We start from the raw sequence: 14,171 nt of genomic DNA, 5'->3' as shown, positions 1-14,171 counted from the left end.
GAAGTTTTATCATAATCCACAAGTAAAATTTAGCATTTTAGGAGGATTTCTTCATTCCATTATAAGAGTGCTCTTTATTTGAGAAGAAAACTTGTCCCATGAGACCCACTCACATACTGCCTTCAAAACTCAGCTGTTACATTCTGCTGCTGCTTCTCTTATTCCGACTGTTGGCATCATCAATACATGACTTTTGATTGGATCCCAAGGGTAAAAATTAACTGTGGTAGACAGGAGATTCATAACAAGTGCATAGATTATTCGGGACATTTCTTTTTGTTCAGTAGAGTGAATTTTTTTCTGTTGTTAAAAGGAGGGGAAGAAAGGCAAGGCATTTAAAAGTTAATTCTGGATCAAGATTTCTGCTCTGTTATTCTAGAAATTTACATAAAAGTTACAGAAAATTATTGTTCCTCCTCTGTACTGAAGGGTTTTGAATTTAGAGGACTTTTGGAGCAAGAATTATGTCCACTGTGCTATTTTGGCTTGGATGTTAATCAGAACACAGTTGAGCATTATTTCAATTTGCAGGACTTGCCATGCTGGAAGCACAACCTTATATGTAGTGTCCATGGGCAGTCCTATTATGGGAAACCAACTTGAGAGAAAAGGCGGGTCACTTGCTTGTGCGCAGGTCCTGGAATTTGAAATATCCAGAGGCCTCTACAAAATCCTGGCATCAGTTACTATGTTGACTCACTCAGTGTTAGGATCACTCACTTTCCCCCTACAGGACTCAGATCTTGGAGGCAATTGCTTTCAGAGAAAAACGAATAGGAAAACTGAAGTGTTATTTTTTTCAAAGCTGCTGAAGTTTATTGGTTTCTCATTCCTAAGCCTACTAGAGCAATAAAGTTGGGAGAAATTTTTACCAAGATTTCTATCGCTGCTTCGACAAATACTTCTTTTTTCCAAATGCTTTGGTGGGAAGAAGTAGAGGACTGTTGTAAGTACAAAATAATTTTAAAATATCTTTAATTGTAGCATAAGTTTAGTTTGTGACAAGCTCACTGATTAGGCAGAATGGTTTTAAATTATTACACTAGTTTGTGAATAAGCATAAATGTTATCTTCAGTATACTTTATAATATATGTTTATGTATATATTCAGGTGTAGATGTTTCTCACTGGGAAAACTTCAATAGAAATTAGGTAGAGTTGAGTTATTATCTTTGCAATAAAATAAACACATCTTTCTTATTTAAGAAACCACTGAAGGAATAGAATATGCATAACTAGCTTTGAGTGTATGTAACAGACTATTTTGATTGCTCTAAAGTAGTTTGTGAATCTGAATTATTATTTTGATTGATGCTTCTATATTTAGTAATGGTTACATGAATGGTAATGACCTGATATTCTCAGTGAACTAACTGCTGAATGGGAATGACATGGAAACCTAAAGGTTAGAAAATGATATATCAGGCATATCATGCGGGGGGGGGGGGGGACTAAAAAAATTGTGATGGATAAAAGACATGTGCAAAAAATATTGATAAAGATTTAATTTCCAAGTTACTTTCTCATATTATTTGCAAAGTTTTGAGTGCTCTTTTCTGTCATACATCATGAGAATTCTTTAAGTAATGTAAATCTGTGCTGCCAAATAACCTGAAAGTCTTTAATTTAGGAAGTAACAAAAACTTAAGAGACTTCTGATCATATTTTGCAGTAAAGTCATCATGGAATTTCATGTTTTTCATGACCTAGCATTTCACTGAAGCTTTATAGTTAGGCTTTTATATAAAAATGTGACTAATTTGCTTATTTTTAAGAAAGCTATAATGACTAATGAAGAATTTAAGTCAACTGTAATGCAACCATAATAGAAGTACATAAAAATAATACATGATGAGGACAGTGTGTCCCAAAGAGAAGGATGAAGGAGATTATATTTTTCCCCTATTTTTGACTTGTGGATTATAGTTACTCTGAAATAGACATGAGGACAATGCCTATAATTAAGAATGAAATAAATAAATCTCTCCAAATAAGTAATGCTTCTCAAATTCTAGAAAAACACTGAAAACAAACTCATAAAAAGTTTCTGTAAATAAATTAACATTGTCCATTTATTTACATTGGATAACAGATTTCATAGTATAACATTTATATCATTTTCATCTTAAATGTCTTTTCTGAGCATCAGTATTGCTTTCTAATTGAAAAACTGTTCTATGACTACCATTATAAAGCCAGATAGATAGATAGATAGATTGATAGATAGATAGATAGATAGATAGAGATATTCTTCACGGTATACCACACACACATACACACACACACATACACACACACAACATACACATGCACATTTTTATTTGGTATTTGTTTCTATCATATCATTAATTTATAAATGCTATCAAAATTAATTACTGGTGATGATTAATTCTACAAAATTAAGATCATTTATTATTACTTAGAGGAATTCTGAAAGAATTTCAAAGATGAAATTCTGTTATGAAGCAAAGCAACCGTATACTCCTCTGTCATAGATATTCAAGTAAGATTTTAAATTCTTAAAATTTGAAGAAAGATAACCTTTTTGGGACATGCCCTGTAGGACTTTTACTATAGTGCATTTTAAAACCATCAAGTAATGCTTATGTAACTTGACAATAGGTTTAAGACAAAAGGAAGATATTCTCAAGGTTATATTATACATTGAGTTTTACTGTTGAACAAGATATTATTAGTTGGGTTTTTTTGACATTTGAATACAGTTTTTAAAATTGTCTTAGTTTGAAAAATTTAAAACAGGACATTTGGCTGTTATTTAACTAAAATTGTTACCATTTAAAAGAGGTCACTATATTAACATGCATATCATTTACTTTTAGAATTTCTCAAATTATGAATTGCAAAGGATTAATCAAATGATTAACTGCAAATAGATATTTCATTGAGCTTTTTTTTTAAAGATGCAAACCATCTTTAGACCTAACAAAAACATCTAGTAGAATATCATTTGTAGAATCTTTTAAAGGCATGTTAACTATGAAAGAGAGATTGCAGTTCCAAGTCGATGATATACTTTTTAATTTAATAAGATTTTTGTGTAATATGGCATATTATAGAAAATACTTTAGAATGTATCATATGATATTAATCTTTTAAAACACTTTATGCAAATTTAAGTTATTTATGAAAAAGATAGTACTTGACTCTATTCCAGCTATACAGTACTGAAACAGAAAATTCATGGTTTGGGTAGAAATACTAGTACACCTTCCTCTTCAGTCCTGTGTTACTTGTTCAAAATCTTTATAGACAAAATCATTTACTGCATAAAACAAATTGTCAAGTACTTAGCCACTTCTGTGGTTTAATAAAAGAGATTTAAATCTTCCTTGTGTTGGAAGAGTCAGGTGATTTTAAAATTTCTGCTTTATCTTATTATGACTGTGTCTAAAGAGCAAAACAAAGTGATTTCCCAAACTCTTCTTCTCTTTTCAACTTAAATTCTAATATTTCCCTAACTCATTAAGCATGTTTTATCATATTTTCATCAAATTATTCTTTATTTCATTGCAAATACAAGAAACATAGTATTTTTGTATGGGAATATGTGTGTGTGACACACATACATACATACACATTTAAACCACAGAGTAGTTTTCTAAGATATATTAACTGAAATTGATTAGAAACTAATCTCTACTTAGAGAAGATTTTCTTTTCATCTTTTTTTTTAAATTTTCTATTTTAAACATTATTTTGTAAGGAATTGATCAATAAGACATAAATATTATCTGAGTAGTAAAATAGAACAAACCATGAAAACTCAGGATTTATGACTATACAATTGGGGGAGCTCTTTTAAGAAAAATAAAATTAAAATATGAATAAAAAATTAGATACGTCTTGGGAGGGGTCCCTACAAGTGAAGCTTTAAGAGTTTCATGGGCTATCACCTCTGTTTGGAGAAATTTGTTAGGGTTGAATCATGTCCTAGTTACATTTTAAAATAAAATTGATGCTAGTTATATTTATTTAAAGCATATATTATTTCTCAAAGACAGCCTTTTATTTAATGCAGATTAGAGAGTTAAGAGAATTTATAATGGTAGGAATTTGACATTTCTGCCTTTCATTCTGAAAAGATACATTGATTAAAGTGATGTCAAACTCAGTTAATGGAGGCGGTACATTTATTTCAGATATACAGGGTATGTAATTTGAAGGCGAGCCAAATCACAATGACAAGGAATAATGATGACCTTGGTTTATTTTTATACAGTACACTCAAGTTTTGATTGGATTCAGAGAGAGGCAATGGTTTTCTATCTCACAAAGTCCTGCTATAGTCCTAGGAGGTTTGTGTTCTTTTATCAAGGCAGTAGGCTCATATTGAAAAATTTTGTTGGGAAAGTCATAGAATGGAGTATGGGAAGTAAGACTTTTTTATTAAATGCAACCAAGTTCCATAGCAGAGTTTCATGAAAATATTTCTTTTTAGGTAGCACGTTCTGTGCAGCATGCCGATCTTCAAATCCATATAAGCAAACAAACATTTTGTGGTCTTCACTTTTTCTCTGCTTACAGCATCTGTTAGTGAAACTTCCTTGGAGTTTCACAATATAAAATATTGAAACATCTTTAGAGTTTCAAACTCTATTTTAGTGCAAATATGAAAGTTAAAATGGCAATGTCATAGTAAGTTAAAATGGTGATAGTATATTATATGTTTAGTATTTTCTCAATTTTTGAGGGTTTTGACTACTTGTATCACACATAGAATCCTTTCTAAAGACTGTGTAAAATTTCAATCTCCCTCTACTTAATATTAGAAGTTAACATGTTTTCCAGAAATTCTGATACCCCCTTTGAAATAGAAGAGTAATTGATATTTGTGAATCACTTCTGTGCAAATATTGTTTCAAGATTAACAGATAAAATAATCTGGCTTACTTTTTTCTGGAGTTTGGGAATGAAAGTTCCCTTTCCTCTTATGCTGCAGCACATTATAATATTAAATGTGATCTCATAAATCAGAGATTGTGAAACACTTTAACACACAGAGTATATATAGTCTTTCTCTTTCTACATTCATTATTAATTCCCTGAATATGGCAAAATAAACTAAAAATTACAATAAACATATTGGCTCCAGTATTTTAAGGGAACCTGAAATTTCTCTACCACAAATTCACAGAAGACAGATGAGGATAAGGAAAGGAAATGATCCCTGTGGCTCATGCTTAAAAGAATCTTCATGTCATGGCCATACAATCACCCTTGAAAAAAATCAAAGGGCAGTACTCATAGCTCTCTTCTTCCATAAAGGCTGCCATTTTAAGCATTTAGAGTCTTTATTTTAAAGTATTTTCCTGTTAATCTGGAAACTATGATTTGCATATAAGTGATTCACAAATATCAGTTACTTTTATATTCAAGAGGGGATATCAGAATTTCCAGAAGTCTACCAATTTAAGTATTTTAATCTGATATCATTCATTCAAAATATCTGGGAAGGTGAACACAACCAACCATTTTCTGGGGTCCTACAATCTTGAAATTTGGCTTTGCATAGTATTAAGCCCTGAGAAAACAGGCATTCCTAGCAGTCAGGATTGGATTTAGAAATCAATTTCTTCCTCTTCCTCCTTTATTATCTTTTGCCTTCTGCCTCAGTGCCTCACTTTCACTCTGTAATTATGCACACTATTCTTCACTAATGGAAAGTGAGGGAGAATCAACAGTTATCCTGTAGCAGGAATGAAACTGTCATTTCTTTGGTACACTGATAAAACGTTGCTGCTCTTGTTTCTATCGTTCATAAATGACTCCTCCTGAATTCTTAACTCAATATTTTGAATCCATATAATTTTAAGGAATTAATTTTTCATAAATTTAAAGTGTTGAAAAACTGATGTTTATGTGAAATTTGAGAGTTGGAATATATTATGGCTAGTTTAACATATTTACTGTCATCATGCTTCTGTTCAAGTTTTTAAAAAATCTGAAGAAGAGCTTTGCCTCTATCTTAATTATTCACTTCATTTTAGTTTATGTATTTTGTCTGTTTAAAGTGGAAGAATGTGGTGGCTCTGATGAATAGGAGGAACATTAAATTGCATTCATTATTCAAGCCAATATTTATCCATGTGATAAAAGAAGGATGTAGATAGCTAAATGGTTTCAAAGAGGGTTAAAATAATTTTCTGAGCTCCAAAAAAGCAGAGATTTGAATTTTCATTCTTTTAGTTTATATTAAGTAAATACTGAAATTACATGAGTACAACAATGAGGAATTCACATATGCTAAAGTTACACAGTCTTTTGTCAATTTAGCTTCAACTTTTAGACATATTTTCTTTCCAAATTTGCTTTTAAAAGACCATTATTAATTGAGCACAATTAGCATTATAGTGTTGTATATGGTTCCATATTATGGGCAAATAAAGGGGTCACCTTTTTAAAAGCTTTTACCCTCTCCTAAGTTTTTGTTTGAAATTGCTCTCCCCCCCTTTCCCATTCTGTTTTTTGGCTTGACTGTCACCGAATCAGGACTATAAAAGGGCATAAACATCAGTAGCTTTTTGCCCATTCTTGGCACTCATCTTTATTTGCACACAACTTGCCTCCTCCTTTATCAGATTACAGTAACAACGTTACCTTAGCCTAAGTGCTGACTTAAAGGGCAAGGGAGTCAACACACTGTTACAAGTACAGATTTTAGCCTTGGAAACTGTGTGGGGATGTATTAAAGGAATAAAATAGAAAAAAAAAATCACAGAATCAGAACTGCACAAGTATTTTCATCAAAAGAAAGTTGAGTAATTTGCTTTTATGTTGGTGCTTAAGAAGGCAGTGTTAGGATTAAATTGATGACTGATTGGACAAAATATTATCAAAATGGTTGGGAGAGTGAAAAAAATTATCAGTGAATGTGACAAATCACAGATGCTATCACATAACTGAGAAAGAAAAGGGGAAATCACACTTAAAAGAGCATAAGCAATGTTGGCTCGTAGGTGGTTAACTTAAAGAGCTTACGGGAAGCTCAGACAGCTGAGGAATCCTGATTTAGTAGAGGCTGAAGGGCAGGGCAGGAGCCATGTGAACAGCTGCTGAAGAGCTGGAGGATTCCTTTGGATTAGGTGTACACACCCTGTCTCTAATGGGCTGTGTCAGAGTGCACCAAGTGTTATCAAAAGGGTTCACTTTGCTCAAGCTTAAGGCCTTTGCAATGTTTTACTTTAAATGTCTGGAAATAGATTTGCTCTCAAAATAAATTGAGAAATAAAATATCAAAAGCAGTGGCTCCATAAAGTTTGCATTGTGTGGTTTTGGATGATCATTATTTAAAGAAGAACCAATAGCTGATGATTTGTTATCCATCCATTCATTAATATATACTAATCCATGCAATTAATATATATATCAAATTTATATACATATATATATATATATATATATATATATATATATATATATATATCAATTGCCAAGTTTGTGCTAAGGCTATGCTGTACTCTGGAGATAATCTTCTAAACAAGCAAATTCATAAAGATTTACTTTAGAGGAGGATGTGCATATTAATATGTTTGTACTATTTAAATATTTAAATTGCCTATTTGGGATAAGACCTACAGAGTAAAGAGCACATTGTTATAAGAATGTATAATATTGAGCTCTAGACTAGTCTTAGAAATTGAGGAGGTTTTCCTGAGAAAAGGATGTCAAAATAAGAAGAAAAATAGAATTAGGGAATTATTTTCCACTCAGAAAATGTTCCACTCAGAGAGGGCGACATTTGTGAGAGTGAAAACTGGTATGAGGAAAAATATAATAGAGTCAGTTTTACTAGTGAATGGCAAGTGAGGGAGAGTGTGAAACAAGCCTGTAGCTTAAAGGGCAGGCTGAGGTCCAATTGTCTGAACAGGAATCCTTAAAGGTCATGGGAATTATTTTTGTTTTTACACAAGCACTGAACAGCATTTCATGAGTTTTAGGCAGAACCCTGATGTGAATATATTCACGTTTTTAAAGAATATCAGTTTTATTAAGAAAGGATTAGGAAGTGCTAAGGGTAGATGAAGGGCTTCCAATCTGAAGCTATTTTCATAGCTCCCCCAAGTGCAGAAGAAGGTGGTTTTGACTAGAATGGTGGCACTGGAGGTGAAAGAAGTATGTCTAATAAGGATTTTTCTATGAGAGAGAATCAATAGCAATTGGTGTTCAATTGTATGCAGCATCCTCCATGACATGTAGAATTTGGTGCATAATAGTGCCATTTACAAAAAAATTGGAAGGGAAACTGGAATGATGGGAAGGATTAAGGATGGCGATGCTAAGCTTTTTGATGGAGAATGTGAGAACTGTGGTTATGGGGATCTGCAGCCTAGAAATGAAGTTATTATTGGGGATGAAAATGAGTGAGCCATAGAATGGATGAGACCAGTTAGAAAAATCTACAGCATGAAAAAAAGAAAGTCAGGAATTCAATTAGGAAGACAAAATCATTCTAAAAAAAATCAGAGAGAAAAAAACTAGATAGAGTGATAAAATTGTAAGCAAATAATATTTCTGTAAAGAGGGCTGTTGCTTTCAATCTCCAATTTAATGACTTTGTGAATGAGGAACTTACTTTCAGCACCAGGTGTCTTGGTTTCCACAGTCTCTGCCATCTATTTACCCCAATTTCCTTTTCCACATTGCTATTTCAGTGAGATATCACCAAAATATTGCCTTAGTAGAAAAGCTTCAATAAATATTTAAATTGTATAATGTATTCCGCTTTTTCCTGTACTCTGCACTTCCTAAAAATACCTTCTTCGGAAACCCCATTTCAACTGACTACTGTATAATGAAATGAGCCTTCAGTGTAAAACATTTATCATAGTCTGAATTTCAATTGCTCAGTCAGAGTTGTTAAGTAATATGAAAAATAATCCTTTAGAGAATACAGAATTGCAAAGATATGACAAGGTAACTTTGCACTTTATTTAATGCTGTTTTAGTTAATATAGATGCTTATTGGAGAAATGTCTAAAAATTCTTGAGAACCATTAGTAGAGTTGATTATTCTTAAATCGGCAAAAATGGTGAAAATACTTAGAAAACATTGACAATTCAGTTTAAATAAAACCAGAATCACACTGAAGAGGTAGAAGGCATTTGAGTAATTGAAATTTAGTTATGGATGAGTATAATGTACTTATCAGTTAGCTTTTGGGGAAGTAGGACTAGATAGAATATTAATAAGATATTGAGCAAATTTTTCACCATTACATTTTTACTTGCTTCTAACTAAGCATTTTTGAACACCTGCTGTGTTCTCTCAGCCTTTTATGAAATTACAACTCTGTAAGTCAGAGAACACACACACACACACACACGTATAAGTATACAACTGCTATAAAATGTCAAGAGAGTTATAAAGTGTGGCACAAATCAAACATAAATGATTATTTACGAATGATATGATTATGGAAGTTTTCATTGAATTATCTACCTTTATAAATAGTCCTTAGAGAATGAGCATATGGAATTGTGGATTATAGGATGAGTGGAAGGGGTAGTGATGCAAAGACAAGGATTAATAAGGCATTGATTTCTCCTACATATATAGCTATGGATATTACCTTGTATGTGCATAGCACTATTCCAGGTTTATCTAATCTTCAGTGATATATATGCCATTTATCATGCTTATATACTAAGTGTCAGGCACTTCTCTGAGTGCATCACATGTAGCTCAGTTAATTGCCATATAACTGTAGGAGGTGGGGGAATATATTCATCTATATTAAACAGATGAAAATGAGGTACTGAGAGGTTAACTAATTTGCCTAAGGTAGCTCAGCTGATATGTGGCAGAGTCAGTATTTGAAAAGTGGCACACTGTTAGTAAGATTAAAGATCCTTAACCTCTCAGTTGCCACATCCTCTCAGGTTTGGAGAGAATCTTAAAAGGATGGAATAAAACAAAATGGCAAGAATCATAATATCTTCTCGCAAGAACTAAACATGTTCCATTGAGAATGTTTTGTGAAAAAAGTTATAGTAATTTTTGGTTTGCTTACATGTTTACTATGGACCTTGATACAATAAATTTTCTTAGATAAAAACTAAGGTGTCCTGAAAAACTGTTCATTCATGCTCCAGATACTCACAGGGAGCTGTGTGTGGTGATATCTACAATAATTAACTTGTTTTGCAATTTTATTCCTTTCTCAATCTTCACACCATGTGAATATGAAAAACATCAAATGAAGTAACTAATACAGTTCTGTTTAAAAGTATCTATAGCTAGCTTCCTTATGGTCTCACTAGTTTTTCCTTCTGATTTTATTTCAGTGATGTACAGAAAATTGTGCTACATGAACAGAAAACTAAGAACTTGGCCCACATGAATACAGTTTAGTAATATTCTACAAAAATAATTTGCATAGTACTATTTTGAGTACTACTTTGCATAAATAGGATTTTATTTAAATCACTACAATTTTTGCTTTTTAACAAACTAATTTTTCTTTTTACTTTGTGTTGATTATAGACAGTGTTGTACATACTTGTATATTGTGTATGTGTATATAATGTACAATATACAATTCTAGAGTACACCAGAAACAGAGAGTGAGCATTAGGCTATGAAGCACATTAGTCCCCTGTCATTAAGTAGCGTGCATCCCACACAAAAATGTTGACAATGATTTTCCCATTTCTAAGGTCAGAAATAGTATTCAGATTTTATTTGACTTCATAAGCAATTTTATTTTCATCAAGAGACATGTATGTACATGTATCTACACATTAAATGATAATTGAAAATCACAATAGAGCAGAATGAGTCTAGATGTATAGATGAGAGTGGGAAGTAAGTGGGCATCAGAAATAATCCTCACTGATTTATTTTCCAAATAGCTTGTTGATTGTCATGTCTGGTTTTCATGATACAGTTGTTAATATTGTCCAGTAACTGGCTAGTAAAAAAAATGAATAATATAAATTTTAACTCTTATTTAAAATTTGTATTTTTTTATTTCTTAACTATGAAGTCATTAATATTTGGATAAGCTATGGAAATAAATCTCATGCTAAAAATGCATTTTCAGATGTGCATTATGTTAATTTCAAAACAATGGAATGACGATTCCACCAAATATAGTACTGTTCTACAGTATTAAATACACAAATGCTATTTTTTATAATTTATTGCCATAAGTAACACTAAGATGTATAAGTTTTTAAAAAGGGAATCATACACAAACACACACACACGCAATTTTTTTCATCTTACTTCTGTACTCTCTTTCTTTGATTTCCCTAGTGTATGAGATGAGTTAAGATTGTGTGAATATTATTTTTCTAGGAAAAAAATCTTCATGGCAGTATGGTGAATGAAACAAATTATGTTCATTTATTTCAATATTACTATGTGCATAGATCTATTTCTGTGACATATGCAAACTTACACATGTATTACTTAGAAATTAAGTGGTTTAAATATGAAAGTATTTGTCTTTACTCATATTTATAAAATCATTTAAATTGTGACTAGAACAATGCTAAATCAGTTCTTCCATTTGGAAAATATTTTAAAAAATTATAACACAGGAAAATAAAACAGAAAACAATTTATTATGTCCATATGCCATTCTCCAATTATAATGGATAATGTTAATTTAATGTTATGTTATTTATTCTTTAAGATTATATTAGTCATATTATTTTAATATTAAACTCTATTAGTGGTTCTTTTTTTCATAATGTTTTAAGAAAATAAAATTTTCATTTCTATCATGGTAAAAATAAAAAAATAAAATGAGGCATTGCCTTTTTTCTGTTCTTTATATACATTAATTGGAGTAAATATAAGCAATATATTTTTTCTTTTTCCTTAAAATTTAATGCTTTCTATTCATGCTTTACCCTACTAAGTTCAAGTGAAGGGAAGAACTTCAAGTTGCTAAAACCAATTGACAAAATTTCTTCTTCATCTTTCTTGAACTTGCAGCTGTGATTAATATCGACTATTCTCACTTAAGAATATTGTCTTCTTTAGACATCTGTGCACTGTGTTTTTCTGGTTTGGGGTGGTGTTTCTCTTCAGTCTGCATGGCAGACTCATCTCTCTACATTTAAACATTACAGTTTCGGGGGAGCAAGTCCTAGTGTGATTCTCTAATCTTTTTCTTGGTCATTATACCCATATCTATAGTATTAATACTTATTTGCAGATAACTAACCAGGTTTACCTCTAACTCAGTTTTCTCCAATAAATTTCAGAACTATAATTTGATATTTCCATTCATATGTGACAAAGTCATCTTTATTCTGAATGCTTACTTTAGTCAGCTTTTACACTGCTGTGATCAAAAGACTTTACAAGAACAATGTATAGCAGGGAAAGTTGATTTTGGCTCATGGTTTCAGAGGTTCAGTCCATGGTAGGCCAACTTCATAGCTCTGGGCTAGAGGTGACACAGAACACCATGGTTGAATGGTGTGCTCAAAGAAAGCAGTTTGGAACATGGCACCCAGAAACAGAGAGAGCACTCCACTCACCAGGAAGAAAATATAAGTCCCTAAGACATCCCCCCAGTGACCTACCTTCTCCAGCTACATCCTACCTGCCTTTAGTAAACACCCCACTGATTGTGTTACAACCCTCATAATCTAATCATTTCACCTTTGTACTTTCTTGCATTATCTCACATATGTGTTTTGGGGAACAACAGATATCCAAACCATAGCAATGCTTAAAATGGAACTTTCTTCCATCCAATGAAATCTGATCCTTTCCCATCCTTCTCTTTATCATTGAATGTTGATGTCATTCATTCAGGTTTCACAGGCCAATAACCTAATTCATCTTTGAAACTCTGATCTCTCATGTTTGCTTATGCCTAAACCATTGGCATTTGATGTGGATTTTATCCCCAGATATCATTTCATTCAGTTTTTTTCTTCTCCTCTACAATTACCCAATCTAGTTTCTTTCATGAGGCATACAGCCACCATTTCCTTCCTGGCTGCTCAGAATTGCCTGTTCCCCCTTCCCTCTAATCCATTCTCTAAAATTTATTCACTCAGTCAATTTTGAGCTTATGATCATCCATTTAATCACTTTATTACTTTATCTTGGCTATTAGAAAAAACAAGATAAAAAGAAGCTAAATAAACAAGGCCTAGACACTGCCTACCTATTTTGTCTCATCTTCCATCATGCTTTTTCTGACTTATTACTTTACTGACTTACTTTTGTATAAATAGTCCTTGCTTCTTTCCACTTCAGGGCTTTTGCACATGCTTTTCTATTTGTCTAGAACCTATGCTTCTCTGTTTCTCTTTTTTCACCTAGATAACACTATTTTCCACTCACAAGGCATCAGAGTTCCCTGGTAGATGAAATTTTCTTACTAAATAAAATCAGTCTATAACACACAGCACTGTTAGGATTCCAAATGTATGTGTGTAATAATTCATACTAGTTGCTCAGAGCATGTGATAAGTTCCATGAATCCTCAAATATTGTGCTCATCATTGTTTCCCTAGAACCAAAGTTTTCTCAATATTTGGAGTAAGTTTGTGTTTAACACTTTAATGAAAGCTGTCATTAATAGCCATTTATACATATTAATATATTATATAATAATGATAATTTATAATTTATGAATATTTTGTACAACAACAAAAGTATTTTAGTTCTGGTTGAAGCTTAACCTATGAAAGTAGTAAAATTGCTCTTCATCCATTAGGTTCCCCCCACCCTTCTTTGACTTATTATATTCCCTTTTACTCTAGAGTATTTTGGTTGATGGTTTATATTTTTACTATTTTTAATCCATGTCTTTTTTCTTTTCTTCATCTTTCTTTGTGAGCTGTCAAAGGACTAACCATATAAAATATATAAAGTTCACTCTAAACCAAACCCTAAAACAAAAACAATCCTTTTAGAAAATAAGGAAAAGGCCTGAAAGGACATATTGCAGAGGAAGATATAAGGATGGCAAATAAGTACACAAAAAGATGTTCGATATCACTAGCCATTAGAGAAATGCAAATTAAAAATACAATGAGTTTTCACTATGCACCTATCAGAATGGTTAAAGCTTAAAAGAAAAAAAAATGGTGACAATACTAAAAGCTGACAAGGATGTAGTAAGATTAAATCTTTCATATGTTGCTGGTGGAAATATAAAATGCTCCAGTCGCTCTAG

General features: G+C 32.0%; 1 protein-coding gene across 7 annotated transcripts in view; it reads left to right on the top strand.

The window, feature by feature from the left end:
- The first annotated feature begins 705 nt into the window (after positions 1 to 705).
- Dmd (dystrophin) overlaps positions 706 to 14,171 on the top strand; it is a 2,062,171-nt gene continuing 2,048,705 nt past the window's right edge. For all 7 annotated transcript variants that reach the window (XM_071606751.1, XM_071606753.1, XM_071606749.1 and 4 more), the window contains exon 1: positions 706 to 946. In XM_071606751.1, coding sequence (XP_071462852.1) covers positions 916 to 946 — 31 coding nt within the window. In that variant the 5' untranslated portion in view covers positions 706 to 915. The remainder of the gene's footprint in view (positions 947 to 14,171) is intronic.

This window comes from Marmota flaviventris, chromosome X, assembly GCF_047511675.1.
Source record: "Marmota flaviventris isolate mMarFla1 chromosome X, mMarFla1.hap1, whole genome shotgun sequence".
NCBI classification, from domain to species: Eukaryota; Metazoa; Chordata; class Mammalia; order Rodentia; family Sciuridae; genus Marmota; species Marmota flaviventris.
Note: the sequence above shows the minus strand (reverse complement) of the source record. Positions and strands in the feature narration are given on the sequence as shown.